The sequence below is a fragment of the Oryctolagus cuniculus genome, chromosome 19, assembly GCF_051225735.1.
Source record: "Oryctolagus cuniculus isolate XC-2025 breed Fujian yellow rabbit chromosome 19, ASM5122573v1, whole genome shotgun sequence".
In the NCBI taxonomy this organism is placed as follows: Eukaryota; Metazoa; Chordata; class Mammalia; order Lagomorpha; family Leporidae; genus Oryctolagus; species Oryctolagus cuniculus.
The window spans coordinates 9,576,532-9,601,273 of NC_142885.1; the positions used below are offsets into that span (position 1 = coordinate 9,576,532).

Here is a 24,742-nt window from a genome sequence, read left to right on the forward strand (position 1 = left end):
GCTTGCCCTTGGCAGAGTTCTCACCAGAGGGTTGCTTACATAAGCCTAGTCTGGCTAGCTTCTGCTTCCTGGCTGGCTCTCTGTAGGATCCTTCCTGTGCACACCACCACCACTGCCAGCCTCCACCAGATGCCAAACTGATGGGACCGCCTGATCCTGAATTGTGAGCTTCCAAACTGTAAGCCTACATGGACCACTTCAAACCTCCTGACAAACTGCCCTCAGGTATTCTGGGTAAAGTAATGAAAAACTAGGACATCAATGGCCCCAGAGTACAAGCCCCAGATCAGCCCTCGGGCTGGGCAGCCACCCTCTCCAGGCCCTCCCAGCACAGCCCAGGGGGCCCTTGTCTTCTCTGCTGCCCAACACTCCAGCCCAGACACATTCAGCCCCAAGGCTCCAGGCCTCGGCATCCCCAGGAGCAAAAAGGAGAGGACAGTGTGCCCACCAGTGAAGTCGGTGATGCTGAAAAAGAGGCAGTGGGGCTTAGGGATGGGCTCAGGTCAGAGTCCTGTGACAGGAGGAATCTTGGGGAGGGGGAGGGACGCAGGCACCAAGCAGGGCCAGAGGATCAGAAGAGGGAAGAAACAGAGAAGGGAAGTCTGCTCTGCACACTTCACCCCAAGACGGCTGACACCACTTCCTCTGGTGAAATCCCGTTCTGGGCCCCCACAGACACCTCAGCAAACCCATACTCCTGGGGAGGAGGTGGGCAGAGCCTCCTGCAGGGCCAGCTCTGTGGGTCACCGAGGCCCCCAGGCCTCCGCCTCTCACCTGGCAGCAGTTGCAGGCTCCGAGTTGGCCATATTTAGTGATGATCCCACGGACTCTTTGCTGCTCTGTCCAAGGCAAGTCACAGATTATCCAGGGTGCTCACTGCTGGGGAGGGGAGCTCAGAGATACAGCTTTCTGTGGCCTAACCCCCAAACCAGATGCTGTCCACTCATAGCGAGGCTCAGAGCCTGCTGGGCAGCCAGGCCGAAGCGTCTCACTGGGGAGGAAGGCTCTCAGCGACTCCACAGGTCTGGACTCTGAGTCTCATGGTCTGAAGCCAAGCTGCTCTGAGCTTCTACCTCCCCGCAGATGCATTGCCCATTCTGGGGCTCACTCTACAGCTGTGGGGCTGCCCTCACCTTGGCCTTTAAATCTGGGGAAAGATGTGGACTCTGAACAAGGAGGTACCAGCAGTGAGAGGAGTTAGCTGGGCCTTTGTTCTGCTGGGTTCTACAAGAGGGGGAAGAAGATCAAGCCGGACACCCAGGTGCTGGGGTTGAGGACTGCGACCCCCACCATCTTCTCCTCACCTGGGAGCCATATCTTGGGGCACAGCGGGGCAGGGACTGCACCTGCCTGAGAGCCTGCACTGGTCCTGGGTAGCCCCCTCCCCTAGGATGAGACGGGAACAGACGCTCAAGCACCAGAGGACAGCCAGCCGAGGTGCGGGAGGGCAGTGATGGACTAAGTGACAAACAGCAGAGTCAGAGGCAGAGAGGTAGAGGGTGAGCCAGCAAGAGACAGCCCAGGTCATGCTGAGGAAGTGAGCTGGGCAGAGACTGAGGTGGGAGGAGGGCGTCCCAGCCAGCCACGGTCAGCACCAGGCCTCTCAGCAGAAGATGGGGCTGGATGTCCTTAGACAGGGCTGTCTTGGCCCTGACCACAAGGGAGGCCCTTGTGCAAGACTGGAAAAGAAGAAGCCAGATGCATGAAGGAAGTGCTGGCTTCCCTAAGTGGGGGTGTGGGGAGGAGCCCCCTCCCCAGCCGCCGCCTCGGTTCCCAGAGGAGCCTGTCCTCACTTCCCGGCGTGCTCTATACAACTCCCTGTCCCATACATCCTCCCAAAGGCCCTTCCGCAGGGCCCCTCCCCTGCCTGTCCTTAGCTGCTGCAGGAGTATCGGCCATGGCTGGGGCCCTACCGCACTCCCTGTTGCTGCTGCTGTCGCCACTGACAATGCTCCTTCAAGGTGGTAAGTGCCAGGGACTGCCCTGGAGGGCTCTGCCCTAACCAGAGGAGGGGGTCTGGGGGAGAAGATGGCCGGGCCTCTGGAGAGGGGCTGCCCAACCGACTGGGCAGGTCCACTCCAACCCTTCCTCTCCTGCCTCCCCCAGCCTGGAGAGGGGCACAGCAGGCAGGGGTCAGGCCTGCCATCTGTCTCATGACTGCCCAGGGAGAAGGAGCCGGCAGGCCTGGGGCTGGCCTGTCTCCTACAGCCACTTCAGTGTTTCTCCTCTGCTCTGCTCCTCTAGGGAACTCGGCTGGATCCACTGTATACCCTCCCTATGGAGTCTCCCAACCGGCACTTCTCTGGGCCCCCATTGGTGGCACTGTTGAAATCCCCTTCTCCTTCTGGTATCCCTGGAAGTTGGCCAAGAATCCCCACCCGACTATAACCTGGAGAAGAGGCTACTTCCACGGGGAGTTTATCTACAACCACACTCAGGCCTTCAGCCACAAGGATTATAGGAATCGGCTCTTTCTGAACTGGACACAGGGGCAGGAAAGCGGCTCCCTCAGGATCTCGAATCTGCAGCTCAGGGATGACTCCATGTACTTCTGCCGAGTGGGGCTGAACACACAGACAGACGGCTGGCAGGAGTGGCAGGCCCTCAGGGGAACCTCGCTCATCATCACTCCTGGTGAGTCCAGCTGCCCTGGCAGTCTCTAAGCGCACCCCTGCCGAGGCCTTGGTGACCACTGGTGTCCTCACCCCTCGGGCCCCATGCCTGACCCTTCCCTCAATGTCCTCCCCCTGCTCCTGGGCCCCGTCCAGGCCTTTGCCAGCTTTCTCTTTCTCTTTCCCTTAATTATCTCCAGCCCTAAACTCTCTCTCCCTCTCTACCCCTGTCCTCGAGCCTCAGCCCCTGACAGACTCCCAGTTCTCGTCCCTTCTTGCTCCTCACTGAATCTCCATCTCTGTCTGCTCTGGACCCCACCCTGCATCCTCCAGGGGCAGCTCCCTTCACTTGTCCATGTCCATGTATGGGCACCATGTCTTGTCTCCCATAGCCATCAGCTCAACCCAGAACACCCGGTAGATGCCCAATGGATGGAGGTGGAGCTGTCCAGTGCTCAGCTGACACCCCATCACCTGGTTGTCCAGTCTCCCCATTTTCTGTGCTCCCCAGAACACATCCCTCCCCTCTCCCCTCTCTTGTCTCCTCCTTCTCTGCCTCCAGCCTCTTTACCTTCCTTGCCTCACACTGGCCCTTATCCTCTTCTCCTCATGCCATTATCCCCATCTCCACTCTGATCTTGCTCAGAAACAGCTGCTGCTGCCTGCAGAAGGCCGGGGGCCTGGGTTAAGTAACTCTGTCTGCAATTGCCATGACCCTACCGTAACAGGAGGCACTGCTTGCATCTTCATTTTACTGACAGGGAAACTGAGGCTAGCAGATCTGAACAGCTGCCCAAAGCCTCACTAGTGGGACAGATGGGACTTGACAGACCACTTCCCTGCAGAGGCTCCCCTCTTAATTACCAGTTCTTTGGCTTCGTCTGTGAAGCTGTTCATATTGTTTGCCTTGATCTACTCTGGACTTAACAAGGAAATGCATCGCCTACTTAGTAGGGGCATTGGAACCCGAGGTTTGTCTGTCTGTGAAGTCTGGGAAGTGGGTCTCTCTCAGAGGTGATAATAGGATACACTGGAAAACGAGGTCAGCTATGGGGGTTTGCTTTTTGTGATCACTTGTACTGCTGATTGTAAACAACTTCTGTGATAAATCCCTCCTTCCTTCTGGAATCAATACTCACTGCCTCCCGCTGGTAAACTCCTGAGCAAGACAGCCATGACTTATCTTTCTTGCCACATAAGGAAATATATAGAGGGAACAGGAAACACAGATTGTTATTCTTAATCTCTTCTTCCTTACTTAATTCCTCCTTGCATTTCTCATTTCTCTGCATCAGCATGAGTTTTTCCATCAATATTTTATTCAATTAATTGAATGTGCTGTCCCGTGTGCCTCTGCTCAGGTGTTTTAAAGTAATGAAAGCAGACTACTACACATGCTTCACAAAGATGCTTTGTAAACACAGAGCTCTTAGGAATTCAACATAGAATAGCAAAACTGGGAAATTCCACGAAAGTATTTGAAGATACTATTTGTAGAAACCTCACAGAAGGTAGAAGAAAAAATGCCAAAGGGTTAGCAACTGTGCAGGGGAGTAGATAACAACTCTTCCCCCTCAAAAAAAGATATGTTCACATCCAATCCCTACACCTGTGACCATCACCTTATGGGGCAAAAGAGTAGCTATTACCTTATTTGGTAATAGAATTGAATTAAGGATCTTGCAATGAGATTATCCATGATTAGCTGGGCCGTCCTTAAATGTATTCTCAGTTATCCTTAGAAGAGTGAGATGACACAGATGGAAGAGAAGGCTTGTGGCCACAGAGGCAGACTCTTTAACAATGACATCACAAGTTGAGGGATGCCTGTGAACACCTGCCAGAAAGAACCAAGAACAGATTCTTCTCCAGAGGGAACACAACCCTGCTGCCCCTTGAGCACAGACTTCTGGCCTCCAGAGCTGTGTGAGAACCAAAGTCTGCTATTTTATATCACCCAGATTGTGGTAATTTGTTATAGCTGCCATAGGGAAGCAATACAAAATCTATAATGAGAAGGATTAAGAGTCAAAGTGATCAGTTTCAATTCTGAATTGATCATAATGATAGGAATCAGTGTCAAAATGATCACATAAATCAGACTAGTGTCTGCTAATGCTAACTGATAGAATTAAAAAGGAGAGAACAATACAACATCGGAAGTGGGATACACAGCAGACTCATAGAATGGCAGATGTCCTAAACAGCAGTCTGGCCTCAGAATCAGCCCTTAAGGCATTTGGATATGGCTGAAGAACCCATGAGAGTATTTTAGGCATGGAAAGCCAAGACACTCTGGCAAAAACAAACAAACAAATACCCTAAATGAAAAATCTCTGCAAGTGAGATCACAGTGGAAAGAATGGGCCATCAAAGGAAGAGGTACCTTTCTCTGAAGGGAGGAGAGAACTTCCACTTTGACTATGACCTTGTCTAAATAAGATTGGAGTTGGTGAACTCAAGAGGCTTCCATAGCCTTGGCAACTCATTACAAGAGCCTAGGGTGGCCGGCGCTGCGGCTCACTAGGCTAATCCTCCGCCTTGTGGCGCCAGCACACCGGGTTCTAGTCCCGGTTGGGGCACCGGATTCTGTCCCGGTTGCCCCTCTTCCAGGCCAGCTCTCTGCTGTGGCCAGGGAGTGCAGTGGAGGATGGCCCAGGTGCTTGGGCCCTGCACCCCATGGGAGACCAGGAAAAGCACCTGGCTCCTGGCTCCTGCCATCGGATCAGCGCGGTGCACCGGCCGCAGCGTGCCGGCTGCGGCGGCCATTGGAGGGTGAACCAACGGCAAAAAGGAAGACCTTTCTCTCTCTCTCTCTCTCACTGTCCACTCTGTCAAAAATAAAAAATAAAAAAAATTTAAAAAAAAAAAAAAGAGCCTAGGGTGATTACTGACACCATAAACAAGACTGTCAATTTGTTAGGTCAACAACAGGAGTCACTGTGCACTTACTCCTCATGTAGGATCTCTGTCTTCAATGTGTTATACAATGTGAATTAATGCTATAACTAGTACTCAAACAATACTTTACACTTTGTTTCTATGTGGGTGCAAACTGTTGAAATCTTTACTTAATATATACTAAATTGATCTTCTGTATATAAAGATAATTGAAAATAAAAAAACCAGGCTACTCCATGTTAGTTCCCTGATTGGTTCACGTAGCCTACCTTGTTAGCATGCACTTTCAGTTCTTTGATTGGTTCACGTAGCATGCCTAATTAGCATAGGCTTTCAGTACACTGGCTGTTATTCCTGCCTTCAGATTGCTGTTATCCTTGCCTTCTGATTGGTTGCTCTTCTGCTGATTGGTTAAATCTGGATCCAAATTTCAGAAAGGGACCAATCAGAGAGACCCACTTTGTATAAAAGAGCCTGCACTGGCAAGCTTCTTTGGTAGCTCCTCTCTTGGACTCTGCATCCAGACCTTTGTGGCAGGAATAAATCTCACATTGCTTACTGTTAAAAAAAAAAAAAAAACTATAGTGAGAGATAAGAACATTAGAGGATCCAACCTCTGAAGGATTGGTGTTCCAGAAACAGAAGAAAGATCGTGGGGAAGATAACAGAGAAACAATGGCAAAAGTTTTCCAAAACAAGCCCAAACAGACGGACAAAAACACAATGACCTGTTCAGCAATACAAAATTCAAAAACACTGGGGACAAAAAGAATATTCTATAAATTTCAAGAAGCACATAGGGAAGTTGGAAAACAATAGTTGAATGCCTTGAAATTACTAGGGAAAGGGGCCGGTGCTGTGGCGTAGCAGGTAAAGCCGCTGCCTGCAGTGCTGGCATCCCATATGGGCACTGGTTCAAGTCTTGGCTGCTCCACTTCTGATCCAGCTCTCTGCTATAGCCTAGAATGCAGTGGAAGATGGCCCAAGTCCTTGGGCCCCTCCACCTGCGTGGGAGACCCAGAAGAAGCTCCTGGCTTCAAACTGGCTCAGCTCTGGCCATTGTGATCATTTGGGGAGTGAACCAGCAGATGGAAGACCTCTCTTTCTCTGCCTAACTCTGCCTTTCAAATAAAATAAATCTTAAAAAAATTCCTAGAGAAAAACATTTCATTCGTTTGCTTAACAAATATTTTGACTGTGCCAAGTGCTAATCTGAAAAACAGCCATTTAAAAAAAAAAAAAAACTGGGGTGATATTTGCCTGCTGGTTCAGATGCCTATTGGAATGCCCACACTCCATTACATGTGTCTGGGTTTCAGTCCCAGCTTGATCCCAGTTCCAGTGTCCTACTAATGCAGACCCTGGAGGGCAGCAGCTAGCTGATGGCTCAGGTAGTTAGGTCCCTACCATTTACATCTGGAGACCCAGATTAAGTTCCTAATTCCCAGATGCAAAAGAGGCCTATCCCCAACCTTCTGGGCATTTAGGGAATAACCCAGCAGATGGGAATTCTGTCTCTTTGTACCTCAAGTATGTTTTTTGTTTCTGTATTTGTTTTGGACAGGCAGAGTGGACAGTGAGCGAGACAGAGAGAAAGGTCTTCCTTTGCCGTTGGTTCACCCTCCAATGGCCGCAGTGGCCAGTGTACTGCACTGATCCGATGGCAGGAGCCTGGTGCTTCTCCTGGTCTCCCATGGGGTGCAGGGCCCAAGCACTTGGGCCATCCTCCACTGCACTCCCGGGCCACAGCAGAGAGCTGGCCTGGAAGAGGAGCAACCGGGACAGAATCTGGCGCCCTGACCGGGACTAGAACCCGGTGTGCCAGCGCCACAGGCGGAGGATTAGCCTAGTGAGCCGCGGCACCAGCCAAGAATTTTTTTTTTTAAATGTAGACAGTGATGTAACTTACTTTGTGGTGTAGGAAAAAGATAAATAAGCAAATAAGTGAACAACTTTTATGCCAAAGAAGAGAACAATGAGGCAGATAGGAAGCTGCTGAGGATGTCACTTTAAGACTGATTAGGGAACACCTTGGGGCTCACAGGCAGAGCCCCACAAGAAATGGACATGCAGACAGGGCAACTAGGGAGAACCTGGAGTAAGGCACAGTTTGGGAAACCAGCTGGGGATGGTGGCTAACCCTGAGACTATGAGCCGACTTCAGAAGCAAGGGGAGGGAATTCAGAGAGGGTAGGAATGTACAGGAGGGTCGCAGAGGAGCCATAGCCCCTGGAGAGACACAGTCAACACAGCCACCATGAGGGCCTGGGATGGAATACCCTGACCCACTCTACTCACGTCCATCTCCTGTGGGTGGCTCCCAATGGCCGTTGCGTGGGAAATCAGAGGGCAAGAGAGCCCATGGATGGAGTCTACCAGGCTGACCTCCAAAGGCACAAAGCAGGGTGGAGAGTAGTTGTGGAAATGTTATCTGGAGAAGTCAGCACAAAGACCCAACCTAGCTACAGATCTGTAGGAACTGGGGCAGGAGGGGCATGGCCGGGAGAACATTCTGGTAAAACAGGACAAGTGTGGCAGAAGCAGAGTGAAGGAACAGAGGGTGGAAAGAGATGAGGTCAGAGCCCGCAGTGGGGGCAGCTTGAAAGCCATGGGGAGACCTCTCTGACTTTTACTCTGAGAACAATGCAAGCTAGTGAGGGTTTCCTGCTGAGGTTTGAGATCTTACACTAAAAAAAATAAAAAATAAAAAAAAAAAAAAGATTATTTTTTACTTGAAAGGCAGAGTTACAGAGAGGAGACAGAGAAGTATTCCATCCACTAGATCACTCCCCAAATGGCCACAACAGCCAGGGCTGGGCCAGGCTGAAGCCAGGAGCTTCTCCCAGGTCTCCCACATGGGTGCAGGGGCCCAAGGAGTTGGGCCATCTTCTGCTGCTTTCCTAGGTGCATTGGCAGGGAGCTGGATTGGAAGTGGAGCAGCCAGACTCGACCCAGTGTCCCTATGGGATGCCAGCACTGCAGATGGCAGCTTACCCACTGCACTACTGCACCAGCCCCTGAGTGACACTTTAAAAGGCTCCCTTTGGCTGTTGTGTGGGGAATAGGACTCTTAAGAGGGTCAGAAGCAGGGAGACCAGTGAGACGGAATGCACCTGGGTTTGAAAGCACAGCAGGGCGGCGTCACGGCTCACTAGGCTAATCCTCCACCTTGCGGTGCCAGCACACCGGGTTCTAGTCCCGGTCGGGGCGCCGGATTCTGTCCCGGTTGTCCCTCTTCCAGGCCAGCTCTCTGCTGTGGCCAGGGAGTGCAGTGGAGGATGGCCCAAGTGCTTGGGCCCTGCACCCCATGGGAGACCAGGAGAAATACCTGGCTCCTGCCATCGGATCAGCGCAGTGCACCGGCTGCAGTGTGCCGACCACGGCGGCCATTGGAGGGTGGACCAACAGCAAAAGGAAGACCTTTCTCTCTCTCTCTCTCTCACTGTCCACTCTGCCTGTCAAAAAAATAAATAAATAAATAAAAGCAAAGCAGCCAGGATTTGCAGATGGACTGGATGTAGGGTGAGAGAGAGAAGAACCGAGGAGGACTCTAATGACTTTGGCCTGAGCACCTGAAAAGATGGACTTGCCATTTATGGAGGGGAAGCAAAGGGGGAGGAACAGGCTTGGGAGAACTCGAGAGTTAGTTCTGTCTTGGTGAGATGTTACTTGAGATACACGTGGAGCCTGAGTAAGCAGTAAGATCTACGAGTGTGCAGTGTAGGGGTAACGTTGGCGAGATACACAGGTTGGGAAGTCATCATGATATCACTTACCTCTGACGTCAGGGGACTGTAGAGATCACATAGGAATAAATATAGGCAGAAAGGAGGTCCTAGGACTGAGTCCTGACGACAGTGGTTGTAGAAGTGAAGAATAAGCAAAGACTAGAAGAAGCTGCGGGAGAGGTAGAGGAATCAAGAGAGGGTGATACACTAGAAACCAAGTGAAGAACTCACTTCACCAAAGGGAAATAGCTGATGTTGTAAAGTTGAGTCAAATGAAGAAAATGAGGATGTTGAGATATCTACATCCTCAATTTCAACAGTAGGAAGTGAACAGACAATTCTGTAAGACAACCAAATCGAGCAACAGCAATATACGCCTGCTATTTAAAAAAAGGAAGTAATACCGAAGAAATAACTAAAGGAGCTGAAAATAGCTGCCCTCCAGGAGTGGGAAGGGAGTGAGGAGTCACATGCAGGGGCCCTCGGTTTTCCATAAGCTATGTGTAATTTGTTCGCTCTAAATGACATGCTATACAACCGCAAAACAAGTAACTGCTATATTCTGAAACTAACAATGGTACTGCTAACCTCTACACATGGTAAAAACAAACATTCAAACAATACGGAAGGAAGTTAAATGACAAGTAACAGCCCCTCTACCCCAGCCCACTCACTCTCTCCGGTCATTACTCCTGCTTTCTGTGGAAATGATCTTACAGATATGGCATACATACGATCAAACTATATACTGTTCTGTAATTTCCAAATTGTTATTTTTAATATATCTCAAATATCTTTTCATGAAAGCTACTCCTTTTCTTAAATGAATGCATGGTATCCCATGGGAAGATGCATCATAACTTATTTAATCAGTCTTCTATCTAAAGACATTGGGGCAGGCACTGTGGCACAATGGCTTAAGCCACTGCTTGGGATACCCACATATATCAGAATGCCAGTTCATCAAATTTGGTCTCCCCTACTGCCAATCCAGCTTCCTGTTAACGCATCCTGACAGGCAGCAGATGCTGTCTCAAATAATCCCTGCCATTCTTGGGGGAGACCCAGATGGAGTTACAGGCTCCTGGCTTTTGCTAAGCACAGGACATTGTAAGCATTTGGGGAGTGAACCAGCTGATGGAAGTCTGTCTCTGTCTCTCTGCCACTCTTTCAAGTAACTGTAATAAAGAAACACTAAAACAAAAAACCCACCACCCCTGAAATAAATACAGACATTTAGGTTGTTGCTGCAACACAAAGCTGCAAAGAACACTTCAATACTTGGCAAGCAGGAGAAATTCCTAGCGCTAGAATTACTGGGACAAAGTAATGGGTCTCTTACTTTTCGATACATGTTCTCAAACTGTACTCTCAAAGGCTGTGCCGTATTACTTCTATTGTATGAGAGTTTCTTACCCTAAGTCCTTGCCAATACTGGATATTTTCCTTCACTCAGGCCATTTTTTTAAAGATTCATGTCTTAATCTGCATTTCAAAAAATTTTGAGTGTTATCAGGATTATGGTATCATTTTATGAAATGGATTAGAATTGCAGAATTTTCCATATTTTTCTACAGTATGGTAACTTCTCTCTGGGTATTATCTTTCCTTTAAATTTTTATTTATTTGAAACATGGAGAGAGGGACAGAGAGACCTTATGTGCTGGTTCAATCCCCCTAAAAACCTGCAACAGCTAGGGCTGGGCCAGCCTAAATTCAAGAGCCTGAAACTCAATTGGGGTCTCCCACTTGAGTGACAGGGACGCAAGTAATTGATCTATGACCTCTTCCTCCAAGGTATGCATCAGCAGGAAGTTGGATCAGAAGCAGAGAAGGGCTGGCACTGTGGTGTAATGGATAAAATCACCGCCTGCAGTCCCAGCATCCCATATGGATGCCGATTCAAGTTCTGTCAGCTCCACTTCTGATCCAGCTCTCTTCTATAGCCTGGGAAAGCAGTGGAGGATGACCCAAGTGCTTGGGCCCCTGTGCCTTTGTTGGAGATCCGGAAGAAGCTCTGGCTTTGGATTGACCCAAAACTAGCCGTTGTATTCATTTGAGGAGTGAACCAGCAGATGAAAGAATTGTTTTTCCCTCCCTCTGCCTCTCTATAACTGCCTTTTTTAAAATTATTATTATTTTTTTGACAGGCTAGTGGACAGAGAAAAAGACAGAGAGAAAGGTCTTCCTTTGCCATTGGTTCACCCTCCAATGGCCGCCGTGGCCGGCACACTGCGGGCAGCGCACCGCGCTGATCCGATGGCAGGAGCCAGGTACTTATCCTGGTCTCCCATGGGGTGCAGGACCCAAGCACTTGAGCCATCCTCCACTGCACTCCCTGGCCACAGCAGAGAGCTGGCCTTGAAGAGGGGCAACCAGGACAGAATCCAGTGCCCACCCGGGATTAGAAGCCGGTGTGCCGGTGCCACAAGGCGGAGGATTAGCCTAGTGAGCCGCAGTGCCGGCTTATAACTGCCTTTCAAATCAATAAATAAACCTAACAAAACAAACAACAACACTAGAGTCACAGGTGGCAGCTTTACCTGCTATGACACAATGCATGCAGACTCCTTGTTTTTATTTTCTAAATAGCAAGTAACTATAAATTTTTTACTAACTTCAAAATTTTAAATGCTCTATTGAGAGATGATGTTTACTATTTCTAGTAAGAGTAGACATAAAATTTGGTTCACAATAATCTAAAGGTAAATTTTTTCCTGTAGCTGTTATGTTAGTTTTTTACTGGTACATTAAACATCTCTACAAAGGAGGTATTAACTCTTTGTAGTAGCTTTTAAATCACGTTTCTGATATAAACTATGTGTGTTCATGGGCCTTTTCCCACTTATTAAAACAGCCCTGGAAGAGCTGGCGTTGTGGCTTAGCAGGTAAAACCACTGCCTCCAGTGCCAGCATCCCACATGGGCGCCGGTTCAAGTCCCAGATGCTCCACTTCCAATCCAGCTCTCTGCTATGGCCTGGGAAAGCAGTGGAGGATGGCTCGAGTCCTTGGGCCCCTGCACCCATGTGGGAGACCCAGAAGAAGCCCCTGGCTCCTGGCTCCTGGCTCCAGATCGTAGCAACTCTGGCCGTTGCAGCCACCTGGGGAGTGAACCAGCAGATGGAAGATCAATCGATCGATCGATTGATCTCTCTCTCTCTGCCTGTTTCTCTGCCTTTCAAATAAATCTTAAAAAAAAAAAAAAAAAGTCCTGTAAAACAACTGCCTGTGCACCAAGTCTACCTACACAGGTCCCTGAGTGGTCAGGTTCAGAGATGAAAGCAGCCTGGTGGGTGTCAGGGTTTTGGGGAGCAGAGAATGGAGAGCTGTGGTTGACTGGCTTCACCTTTCATCCCAGACATTGAAAAAGTTCTGTTGAAGGCCGGCACCGCGGCTCACTAGGCTAATCCTCCACCTGCAGCACCAGCACTCTGGGTTCTAGTCCTGGTTGGGGCACTGCATTCTTTCCCAGTTGCTCCTCTTCCAGTCCAGCTCTCTACTGTGGCCCTGGAAGGCAGTGGAAGATGGCCCAAGTGCTTGGGCCCTGCACCCCATGGAAGACCAGGAGGAAGCACCTGACTCCTGGCTTCGGATCGGCGCAGCGCACCAGCTGTAGCAGCAATTTAGTGGGTGAAGCAATGGAAGAAAGACCTTTCTCTCTCTCTCTAACTCTGCCTGTCAAAAATAAAAAAGAAAAAGAAAAAGTTCTTTGGATGGAAGGAGATCATGATTGCACAACAACATGAATGTACTTAATGCCTCTTGGCTTAATATGTCTGAAAACACACTTTGTGTAATATATATTGTCAGCAATAACAAAGTGCTTTTAGCATGTGATTCCGTTCTCCTGTTTGTAAGGGAAAGATGAGGTTGAGGTGTGGTATAGCATCTGGATGGAAGCTGAGCAATGTGGATTCTAACCCTTGACACTACACCATGTTCCTCCCTTCCTTGTGCAGCTTTTTTTTTTTTTTTTTTTTTTTTTTGACAGGCAGAGTGGACAGTGAGAGAGAGAGACAGAGAGAAAGGTCTTCCTTTTGCCGTTGGTTCACCCTCCAATGGCCACTGTGGCCGGCGCACCGCGCTGATCCGAAGGCAGGAGCCAGGTACTTCTCCTGGTCTCCCATGGGGTGCAGGGCCCAAGTACTTGGGCCATCCTCCACTGCACTCCCTGGCCACAGCAGAGAGCTGGCCTGGAAGAGGAGCAACCGGGACAGAATCCGGCGCCCCAACCGGGACTAGAACCCGGTGTGCCAGCGCCGCTAGGCAGAGGATTAGCCTAGTGAGCCGCGGCGCTGGCCCATTGTGCAGCTTCTTAAAGCAGCTCCCTGGCTTCACTGTTCCTCCACAACTGGGAACACAATGCAACACTTCCACCCAGGTGCCCATCCCACCAAAGCATTTAATGCTAATGTCTCATCTCCCCAGCCACCAAGACCACCACTCGGAGACCCACCAACATAGCCTCCACTGCAGCCACCACAGCAGGCCTCAGGGTCACAGAAGGCAGAGGGAGCCCGGAGTCACAGCCTCTGAGTCTGGAAGCTGCAGTCGGGCTGGCAGTGGCCACTACTGTGCTCATAATTGCGATTTTGGGACTGCTGGTCTTTCTCAGGTGGAAGAAAACGAAAGGTGAGTAGACAAGCACCCACTCTCCCCCAAGCTGCCCAATGGCAAGTTTCTCAACACCCACCTGCATCAGAGTCCTGAAAATTGCAGGGCCTGGCGGGGCTCCCTTAAAACTCACCAAATCAGGCCCTGAGGTCTGTGCTTGGTGACCTGCATCTGTCACAGGCTCCTCAAGTGAGGTTTGGGAAGATGTAAGTAGAGAACCATCCATCCCTCTCCACACAATCTGATCACTTTCCACATTCCTCCTGCCTCAGTCATTTCTCCTCCATCCTCCCCCTTGTCTCATGGTTGGAAGGAGGGAGGGTCCTGCCCTGGGAAAGTGAGGAGACAGCAGAAGGGACAAGAAGTTGGCTCAGGCCGGCGCCGCGGCTCAATAGGATAATCCTCTGCCTGCAGCACCGGCACACCGGCTTCCAGTCCCGGTCGGGGCTCCGGATTCTGTCCTGGTTGCCCCTCTTCCAGGCCAGCTCTCTGCTGTGGCCAGGGAGTGCAGTGGAGGATAGCCCAAGTGCTTAGGCCCTGCACCCCATGGGAGACCAGGATAAGTACCTGCCTCCTGGCTTCGGATCAGCGCGGTGCGCTGGTCATGGCGGCCATTGGAGGATGAACCAACGGCAAAAGGAAGGCCTTTCTGTCTGTCTCTCTCAATGTCCACTCTGCCTGTCAAAATAATAATAATAATAATAAGTTAGCTCAGCTCTGCAAGCACTGGATGATTGCCACCTGCTAGATCTGGTTTGAAATCAAGGATACAAAAGTAAATGAAGCATACATTGCCTTCAAGAACTCAGCTGGTGGAGGGACATATCTTTTTTTTTTTTTTTTTTTTTTTTTTTTTGACAGGCAGAGTGGACAGTGAGAGAGAGAGACAGAGAGAAAGGTCCTCCCTTGCCGCTGGTTCACCCTCCAATGGCCGCCGCGGCTGGCGCGCTGCGGCCGGCGCACCGCACTGATCCGATGGCAGGAGCCAGGAGCCAGGTGCTCCTCCTGGTCTCCCATGGGGTGCAGGGCCCAAGCACCTGGGCCATCCTCCACTGCACTCCCTGGCCACAGCAGAGGGCCGGCCTGGAAGAGGGGCAACCGGGACAGAATCCGGCGCCCCAACCGGGACTAGAACCCGGTGTGCCGGCGCCGCTAGGCGGAGGATTAGCCTAGTGAGCCGCGGCGCCGGCCAGGGACATATCTTAAGGGTGAATGGCCTCATTTGATAAGGGCTAGGGTTGCAAGAAAAGTAGCCAGGGAGGACTTCCTAGAGGAAATGACATGGACCAAACGTCTGAAAAAATAAAAAAAAAAAGGGAATAGACATTTGCCACAGTGGTTGAAATGCCTCTTGGGGTACCTGCCTCCCATACAGATGTGGCTAAGTTCATGTCATGACTCCACTTCCTATCCAGCTTCCTGTTAATACATACCCTAGAAAACATCAGGTAAGGTCCCAAGTACTTGGGTTCCTGTCACCCTCATGCAAGAGACTTGTTGAGTTCCTAGATACTGGCTTTGCTCTGGCCCAGACCCAGCTGTTGTGGGAATATGGGGGAATGAACCAACAGCTGGGAGCACTCTGTCTCTGTCCTTTCTGTCTCAGTCTCTCTGCCTTCTGAATAAATAAATGAAAAAAAATTCAATTAAAGAAAATAATGATACATGAAGCAGTGAGGGTAGTGAAGAGGCTACTCACTGGCCTTAGAGATGGAATAAACTGTTCCTAGGACTGTAGGGATCCCAACGCTGGAGGCAGAGCAGGAGAGAGGAGAAGAGCCCCTGTCATTCACATCCACGAGCCTCTGTTCCTGGAGATGAGGTGAAGCAGCAACGTGGCAGCCCCAGTTCCTGCTGCAGACATGGGACCAGGCTGTGGGGGAGATCCTGGGGGTGGGCAGGCACATCAGTCTAAGGCAGTGGTGCTGTGTAAGGAGGGGCCGGGGCAGATCCCAGCAAAGCTTAAGCAGTAAAACCAGGCAGAGGTGATGACTAGGTTGATGTGGCCATGAGGGAGCAGTTTCACGTTTCGACAGGGTTGAATGAGGGTGTGATGAAACCATCATAAATGGAGAGTAATTAGGGAATGGAGGAGGAGGACCATGTGTCAAAAGGAAATATGATGCCTCTAGTTTGGGATCCATTACACTTGAGACACTGGCCTGTCTCTGAGTAGACTTGTCCATCAGAAAACTGGATGTGTACATTTTCCACTCAAAGCAAAGGTCAAACTAGCAGCATTAATTGTTTATGCCCCAATATCCTCCAACTGTAGTTGAAATTACTCTCAAGAAAACATGCAAAGAAAGGAGATTCGTCACATCAGAACTTAAAGCACAAAGGGGAAGAGATAAGAGTCTGATCAGCCTGCAGGAGAACCCTGGTTTCACATCCTAGCCAGCAAAGCTGAGATACAACAGGATAGATGCTGTGGGCTTCAACCCCTACATGGAGTCGTCTGGATGGCCAAGAGTTAGCACTGTGTGATCACTGGCACTCACAATTACTAAGCTACAATCACTAAAATAATATAATATTCACATAATAAAGAGAAGGCAGTAGAGGATGGCCCAAGTGCTTGGGCCCTCCACCCGCATGGGAGACCAGAAGGAAGCATCTGTCTCCTAGCTTCAGATCAACACAGCATGCCAGCCGTGGCGGCCATTTGGGGGGTGAGCCAATGAAAGGAAGACCTTTCTCTCTGTCCCTATCTCTGTCTCACTCTGCTTGCCAAAAAAAAAAAAAAAAAATCTTAAAAGAAAAGTAAGATCACAAGTCTGTCTACAATTAAAACAAACAATAAAATAATGCAAAAAACTTAGAATAGGGGCCAGCGCTGTGGCGTAGCAGATAAAGTCGCTGCCTGCAGTGCCAGCATCCCATATGGGCACCGGTTCAAGTCCCAGCTGCTCTACTTCCAATCCAGCTCTCTGCTATAGCCAGGGAAAGCAGTAGAAGATAACCCCCTTGGGCTCCCACGCCCATGTGGAAGATCTGGAAGAAGCTCCTGGCTCCTGGCTTCAGATTGGCGCAGCTCCAGTCATCTGGGGAGAGAACCTACAGATGGAAGACTTCTCTTTCTCTCTGCCTCTCTGTAACTCTGCCTCTCTAATAAATAATCTTAAAAAAATTAGGACAAAAACTAACCAAGGAGGGGAAGAACTTGTATACTGAAAGCCAAACTACTATTGAAAGATATCAGAAATAATACAAATGAATGAAAAAACATCCCTTATTCAGGGATTGGAAGAATTAATGTCAAAAGTTCCACTGCACCCAAAACAATCCACAGAATCAATGCAATCCTTATCAAAATCCTAATGGCCTTTCCTGCAGAAATGAGTCATATGCAATCTCAAGGTACTCCAAATAGCCAAGTGTACTGGACACATACTTCCTTATTTCCCAAAAACATATTTCAAAGTTTCAGTAATCAAAAAATCATGATACTGCAGACAAACAGACCAATGGAATAGAATAGAGATACCAGAAGTGCCCATAAAATCTTGACTATATGGCCAATAATCTTCAACAAGAATGCCAACACCACTCTATAGGAAAAGGATAGTGTCTTCAACAAAGAGTGCTGGGGAAAGTACATATCCATAAACAAAAGAATGAGGGGCCGGCGCTGTGGCACAGAGGGATAAAGCCCTGGCTTGAAGTGCCAGCATCCCATATGAGCCCGTTTGAGACCCAGTTGCTCCACTTCTGATCAAGCTCTCTGCTATATCCTGGGAAAGCAGAAGAAGATGGCCCAAGTCCTCGGGCCCCTACACCCGTGTTGGAGACCTGAAGGAAGCTCCTGGCTTCTGGCTTTGGGTCAGCACAGCTCTGGCCATTGAGGTCAACTGGGGAGTAAACCAGCAGATGGAAGACTTCTCTCTGTGTAACTCTGACTTTCAAATAAATAAATTTAAAAAAATGAAAATTACCCCTTATCTTATACCAGAAATAAAATTCAAATGGATTACATAACAAAATATAAGACCTCCAAATCATAAACCTCCAGGGGAAAAAACAGAGAGGAAAAACCTCAAGACATTGGACTTGGCAGTTACTTTTGTGGATGACACCAAAAGCACAATCCCCATAGGAAAAGATAGGCCAATAGAGCTACACCACACACATAAACACTCTAGTTCACCAAAAGACACAATCAACAGAATGAAAGGTAACCTACAGAGTTGGAGAAAATATTTGTAAATGTTTTCCAAGGGGTTAATATCTAGAATATAGTGAGTTCCACAATTCAACCAAAAATCAAATAGCCTGATTAAAAAGGGGAGCGAGGCATGTTTGATCTAGCAGCTGGGATGCCTGCATTCCATACTGGAATGCCTGAGTTCAAGGCCCACCTCTGGCTCCTGAACAAAACTTCCTGCAGGCGCAGACACTTGGAGACAGCTGGTGATGGCTCAAGTAACTGGGTCCCGGTCATCCCATAGGAGACCAGGACTGAATTCTCAGTTTCCAGCTTCATCTCTGGCCCAGCTCCAGCTTGCACAGGCATCTGGGGAGTGAGGCAGCGGATGCGGGCTGGCCGGCATGTTTGTTCATTCTCATTCTGTCTCCCTCTCATAAATAAAGTGCACAGAGCAGACATTTGGCTGAGGGGTTAGGACCACAGTTGAGATGCCTAGGCCCCATATCAAAGTACTTAGGTTCAATACTCACCTCTGGCTCTTGACAACACCTCCTCCTAATACAGATCTTGGGAGGTAGCAATGACTGGTTCCTGCCACCACCTGGCAGACCTGGAATGAATTCCTGGCTAATAGCTTTGGCTTCTGCCCAGATGGCCATCACAGGCATTTGGTGAGTGAACTTGCAGATGGAGACTCTCCCCTCTCCCTGTCTGTATGCCTCTCAAATAAACTTTTTTTTTAAAGATTATTATTATTTTATCTGAGAGTTAGAGTTACAGACAGGGAGAGGAAGAGACAGAGAGAAAGGTCTTCCTTCCATTGGTTCACTCCCCAAATGGCCGCAATGGCTGGAGTTGCGCCGATCCGAAGCCAGGCGCTTCTTCCTGGTCTCGCATGCGGGTGCAAGGGCCCAAGGACTTGGGCCATCTTCTACTGCTTTTCCAGGCCATAACAGAGAGCTGGACTGGAAGAATAACAGCCGGGACTAGAATCGGCACCCACATGGGATGCTGGCGTCACAGGCAGAGGATTAACCTACTGTACCACAGCGCTGGCCCGTCAAACTTTTTAATAGACGAAAGATATAGACATTTCTCAAAAGATGGTATAGTCAGAAAATATATGAAAAATATTCCACATCACTAATCATTCACCACTACCCATTAAGATAACTACTACTTTAAAAAAAAAAAAGAAAAGAAAAGAACAGATTTGACAAGACTGTGAAATAATTAGAAGCTTTATGCACTCTTAGTGTGTGAATGTAAAAAGTTGCAATTGCCAGTGCTGTGGAATAGCGGGTTAAGCTACTGCCTGCAATGCTGGCATCGCATATAGGGGCCAATTCAACTCTCAGATGCTCCACTTCCAATCCAGCACCCTGCCAACGCAACTGGGAAAGTAGTGGAAGATGCCCCAAGTGCTTGGGCCCATGCACCCATATGGGAGATCTGGAAGAAGCTCCTGGCTTGGGTCTGGCCCAGCCCTAGCTGTTGAGGCCATTTGGGGAGTGAATCAACAGATGGAGGATTCTGCTGGTCTCTCCCTCTAATTTTCAAATTAAAAAGAAAAATGCAAAAAATTAAATTTTAATTAAAAAGTTACAGCTGTTATAGAAAACAGTATGGAGGTTCCTCAAAATTTTAAAACAGTACAACCATACACCCATGTTTGTACACCCATGTTCAAAACCGTATTAGTTACAATCCAGAGTGGCAGCAACTGAAATGTCCACTGACAGATGAATATATAAACAGAATGAGTTTACACATACAATGAAATAGTATCATCGTAAAAAAGAAGAAAATGGAGCCAGCACTGTGGCATGGTGGTCTGGGCCTCCGTCTGTGGCACCAGTATCCCATAAGCGATGCCAGTTTGAGTCCCAGCTGCTCCACCTCCAATCTAGCTCTCTGCTGTGGCCTGGGGAAGCAGTAGAGGATGGGCCAAGTCCTTGGGCCCCTGCACCCACATGGGAGACCTGGAGGAAGCTCCTGGCTTTGGATCAGCCCAGATCCAGCCATTGAGGCCATTTGGGGAGTGAGCCAGTAGATGGAAGACACCTCCCTCTGTCTCTCTCTCTCTCTCTGCCTCTCTCTCTCTGCCTCTCTGTAGCTCTGCATTTCAAATAAACATATCTTTGGGGGCAAAAAAAAGAAGGAAATTCTTTTATTTATTTGAAAGGCAGAGTCACAGAGAGGGAAAGGCAGAAAGAGAGAGGTCTTCCATCCATTGGCTCACTCCCCAGATGGCCACAATGGCCAGAGCTGTACAAATCTGAAGGCAGGAGTCAGGAGCTTCCTCTGGGTCTCTGGGTGCAGTGGCCCAAGCACCTGTGCCATATTCGTCTGCTTTCCCAGGCCATGGCAGAGAGCTGAATTGGAAGCGGAGCAGCCAGGACTCAAACCAAGTGCCCATATGGGAGGCTGGCACTGCAGGCAGCATCTCTACCCACTACCCACTACACCATGGCCCCCGGAAGGATTCTGACATCTGATCCAACATGGATGAACACTGAAGACATTATACTAAGTATGATAAAATAAACAAATCTCAAAAAGGCGAACACTGTATGATTCCACTGAGTAAGGAGCTTGAGCAAAATTAATAGAAACGGAAAGTAGAATTGTGGTTGCCATGGGTTGGGAGGAGGCAGAAATGGGAAATTATTGGGTGGAGTGTCAGTTTTGCAAATGAAAAAGTCCTGGAGATCTGTTTCATTACAATATAAATATACTTAACATTACTGAACTGTACACTTGGAGATGGTTAAGATGGTAGTCTATGTGTCTTTTTTAAAAGGTTTATTTTTTCATCTGCTTGAAAGGCAAAGTACTGATTTCCTGCTATCAGGAAGAGAGAGAGAAACAAGATCTTCCATTCACTGGTTTATTCCCCAAGTGCCTGCAACAGCCAGGACCAGACCAAGATGAAGCCAGGAGCCCACAGCTCCTTCCAGGTCTCCCAGATGAGTAGCAGAGACCCAAGCACCCAAGCTGCTGCCTCCCAGGATGCATTAGCAAGAAGCTAGATTGGAAGCAGAGCAGCCAGGATTCAAACCAGCACTCCAATATGGGAAGCAGGTGTCCCCAACAGTCGTCCATCCCACTGCACCACAGCATCTTTCCCTCTATGTGTCTCTACAATGTTTATTTGAAAAGGAGAGACAGAAGTACAGAGAGACTGCCTACCTGCTGGTGCACTCCCTCAGTGCCTGCAACAGCCAAGGCTGGGCCAGGTGTAAGTCAGGAGCCCAGAATTCCATCCAGGTCTCCCACTTGGGTAATAGGCATTCTGTGCTTGAGCTATTTGCTGCTGCCTCCTAGGAAATGCATTCTAGCAGGAAGCTAGAATGGAAAGAGCTGGGACTCAAACCCATGCACTCTGGTACTACTGGTGGACATCCCAAGCAGCTGCTTAAGCACTATACAAATGCCCTCTACTTATGGGTCTTTTATCACAAAACGAAAAAAATCTGTTTAAGTTTTAGGGAGAAGGAAGTAGGGAGGGAAGAGGAGAATGCTAAAAAAGAAAAGCTGTAATATGAAAATGGCAGAGTTTCATTTTTCACATTCTCAGGTCCTATATTCAAAGAAAGAAATGAGTTGCAGGGCCGGGATGAGGAGTGGGAGTGGACGGGCTTGACTTGGGGGAGTGGCAAGTGCTGTGGTCAGAGGCTGTCTTTGTGCCTGAGGAGAGCCCCGAGATGAGGAGGGAGGTAGAAAGGACATCCACGTGGCAGAGGCCCTCAGCAGGACGTGCAGGGGACTGGGTACGGGAGAGACAGCATGGGTTTCAGGAGACAGGACCAGGTGGGGGGTGGCATCGGAACACCCTAGGAGGGCACAGAAGCCTGAGTGACAGAAAAGCCAACTGCATGTGTGCAAACCCCATGCAGAGGGAGAGCACAGGGGCTGCTTCTGCAGGGCACGGGGAGGGGGCAGGGAGGACATGTGTGGTCTGGCCTCAGAGTGCCCACTGGGTACCAGCTGATCCCAGCTACACTGCTGCCCTGGCACCTCTGAGCAGTCTCAGGGCAGGACACGGCAGAGAAGGCGGGTAGAGTGGCCATACGTGTGACACTGATGCGCCCTTGGTCCTCCCACAGGTCGGCCGGCCACAGCCAAAACCCCAGCCAGGTGAGTGCTTGGACTCCTAGGGGTGGGTGGGTGTCGCTCCCCCTCTTCACGGAGGAACGACACAGGACCCTGCGCTGTTCTTTTGTCTGCTCGGCCCTTCCCGGGTTTGCTACTGGTTCTTCCCGGGTTGGCTGCCGTCCCTTCCACCTCCGTGGAAGGGCGGTGCCCCCTGCCACTTTCCCCACTTCTGCGGGGGAGTGGCACACCGCCGGCTGGCTCTCTTGGGGGCTGCTCAGGTGTTCCTTCAGATAGATGTTCCCCCTAGATGTTCCTGGTGCATGTTGTCTCTCTCCTCCTTTATAGTCCTCTTCCACCAATCCCAACTCTGCTACCCACACACCGAGTACGCTGCTCTCCTCCAATCAGGAGCAGGATCAGCTCCTGCAGGTTACTGGTTGAACTGGAGGCAGCTGTGTAAAAGTTGTTTTTACTCCTCTCCCAGCGCCATATTGTGGGAGAGCAGATGCATAGAATAAGTCTTAATTCCAGTAACTTAGTCTAGTCCGAGTTGCTCCCCACAGGTGGGGTGGGTCCCGGTTTGAGAAACAGGGAGCTAGCAGCCTTATACAAAGCCCCCAGCGTGATTCACAGCCCATCTCGAGGCCCCAACTCACCAGGTCCGTGTCCTCTCCCTCGGACAACCCGGGCTGTTGACTTCCTCAGCCTCCGTCCTGCTGTCTCTCTCAGAACCTCTTCCCAGATGCAGCGCTCTTCCACTTGTCCCTCTTCTCTCTTGCTCTCTGCCCAAGCTGTCCTTGGCCCACGGTGCACCTCACAGGGGACCCATGCATGCTCTGCCTGCGGTTCCTGAGCCTGTCTTTTCTCTAAAGCACTGGCAGTCTCTGCCTCCCTGTCCTCTGCCAGCCCCACCTCTCCTGTCCTCCTCACCTCCACCTCTCCTTTTTCTCCTGCCCCTTCATGCCATCACCATATTTTCCCTGCTGGAAGCCCCTCTCCCTGCTGTGTCTTTACAGCTGTCTCCTCCAGCCCTCTTCCGCACAGGAACCAGGCTGAGTCCCTGCCCAGAGAACCTGGTGTCATTCCCCCAGCTTAGCCAACGCAGTGCCCACAGAGGCAGAGAACAGGGGTTGACCCTTCCTTCCTCTGCCTCCCTTTTGTCTCCCCACTACCAGCAGCTTCCCCAGAATATCCACCTCCAGTCAGCACTGGGGGACCTCCGCCAGGCCACTCCACACACTGCCTCGATTCCTCCTCCAGGCAGCCTCCTTCTGAAAGCCCCAAACCATAGCACTCACCCTGAGGCCAGGCCACGTTGCAGGATGCCTGCAAGGACAGCCAGGCCCTGTATGTGTCTCACCTCTGCTCTGCCCAGACTACCTATTCCCACTCTCACTCCCATACAGGGAACACTTACAACACACTGAGGAGACATACGAGAATACTGGGAATAAAGGTAAGTCCTCACCCCGGCCTGCCTTAGTGTCTGCCCTCAGCCCTTCCTTCCTCCCAAACACCTCCCTACATGGGTGCCCCTCGCAACACTGTCCCCATTACCCTTCCTCACCCCAACCCTCCCGTGTGATCCTGACCTAGCAGGAAGGTGCTCGGTGCTTCCTGAGCCCTTTGAGTGCTAGGGCCCTGCCCATCTCTCCACCCTGGCTGTCACACCACACCATCTCCACACACCTTATTTCTTTTCTAGGACGACTTACAGAACCCACACCCGACCTCAAGGTAAGCTGCTCAGGAGTTTGAAGGAGATTAAGGGAATCTTGAAAAAGGTTAAGTGGAGGGAATGTAAGGTGCTCCACCTCTGCAGACTAATCCTTTCTCGTTCTGCTCTTGCCCAGGATGACAGCATCACCTATGCCTCCCTTGCCTTCTCCAGTCCAACCTCGCTGGGAGCACCTCTCCACCATCCTTCCTATAACAGCCCCCAAGAAGAGACCTTGTACTCTGTCTTAAACACCAAATGAGTGGGACCGAATGATGTCATCCTTAGAGGAAACCACATACCCACGAGGAAGCATCACTGCTGCCACCAACAACAGAGGCCACAAATAGATGACTCAGACATGAGCAGGTGTCAAAGGCCACAAAGGAACCGAGGCAAACAGACACTGCCCCTTCTTTCAACTTCTTGGCCATTTCCCACAAAAATAAATATGCAGAGAACTTGCCTGAAGACATCTAAGGAGAAAATGAACCACCTTCAACTTCAGTCTCTCCCACCAAAAACGAACTCCAATATACAGACCACACCCAAAACCCCTCCTCCAGAACTTTCCTTCAGCGACTGCCTCAGGCCACAGCACACAAATCCCTAGACACTGCTAGTCTTCCCAGAACCCAAGGCCTGCCCTGGCTCTAACCCTAATCGTCTCTCCCCCTGTCAGCATTGTGACATGTGCTCCATGTGTCACCACACTGAGGCACTACCAGAAAGCGCAGGTGGATGCCGTGCTCACTGGGGGCATGGAAAGAAGAACTAGGTGGCTAAAGGGCTTTTCCCAAGACCACACAGGCCTTGGAGCTGAGCCAGCATCTGAACCTGGACCTGCCCTTTGTGAGGGTCTCCCAGGACTCGCTGCCCTCCCCAGACTCCTGTACTGTGCAGAGTCCACACCAGAAACCACAA

General features: G+C 50.0%; 1 protein-coding gene across 2 annotated transcripts; it reads left to right on the forward strand.

The window, feature by feature from the left end:
• Positions 1 to 1,571: 1,571 nt before the first annotated feature.
• On the forward strand, positions 1,572 to 24,289 carry PILRA (paired immunoglobin like type 2 receptor alpha). 2 transcript variants are annotated; one of them, XM_089321022.1, is made up of 8 exons: positions 1,772 to 1,964; positions 2,245 to 2,634; positions 13,671 to 13,874; positions 20,365 to 20,536; positions 22,113 to 22,143; positions 23,508 to 23,557; positions 23,807 to 23,838; positions 23,955 to 24,289. In XM_089321022.1, exons 4-8 carry the CDS (start codon positions 20,473 to 20,475, stop codon positions 24,078 to 24,080), a joined length of 303 nt encoding a protein of 100 aa, XP_089177148.1. In that variant the 5' UTR covers positions 1,772 to 1,964; positions 2,245 to 2,634; positions 13,671 to 13,874; positions 20,365 to 20,472; the 3' UTR covers positions 24,081 to 24,289. The 2 variants fall into 2 exon arrangements, with proteins under 2 accessions (XP_008256253.1, XP_089177148.1); XM_008258031.5 differs by lacking the exon at positions 20,365 to 20,536 and having other exon boundaries at positions 1,572 to 1,964.
• Positions 24,290 to 24,742: the final 453 nt, after the last annotated feature.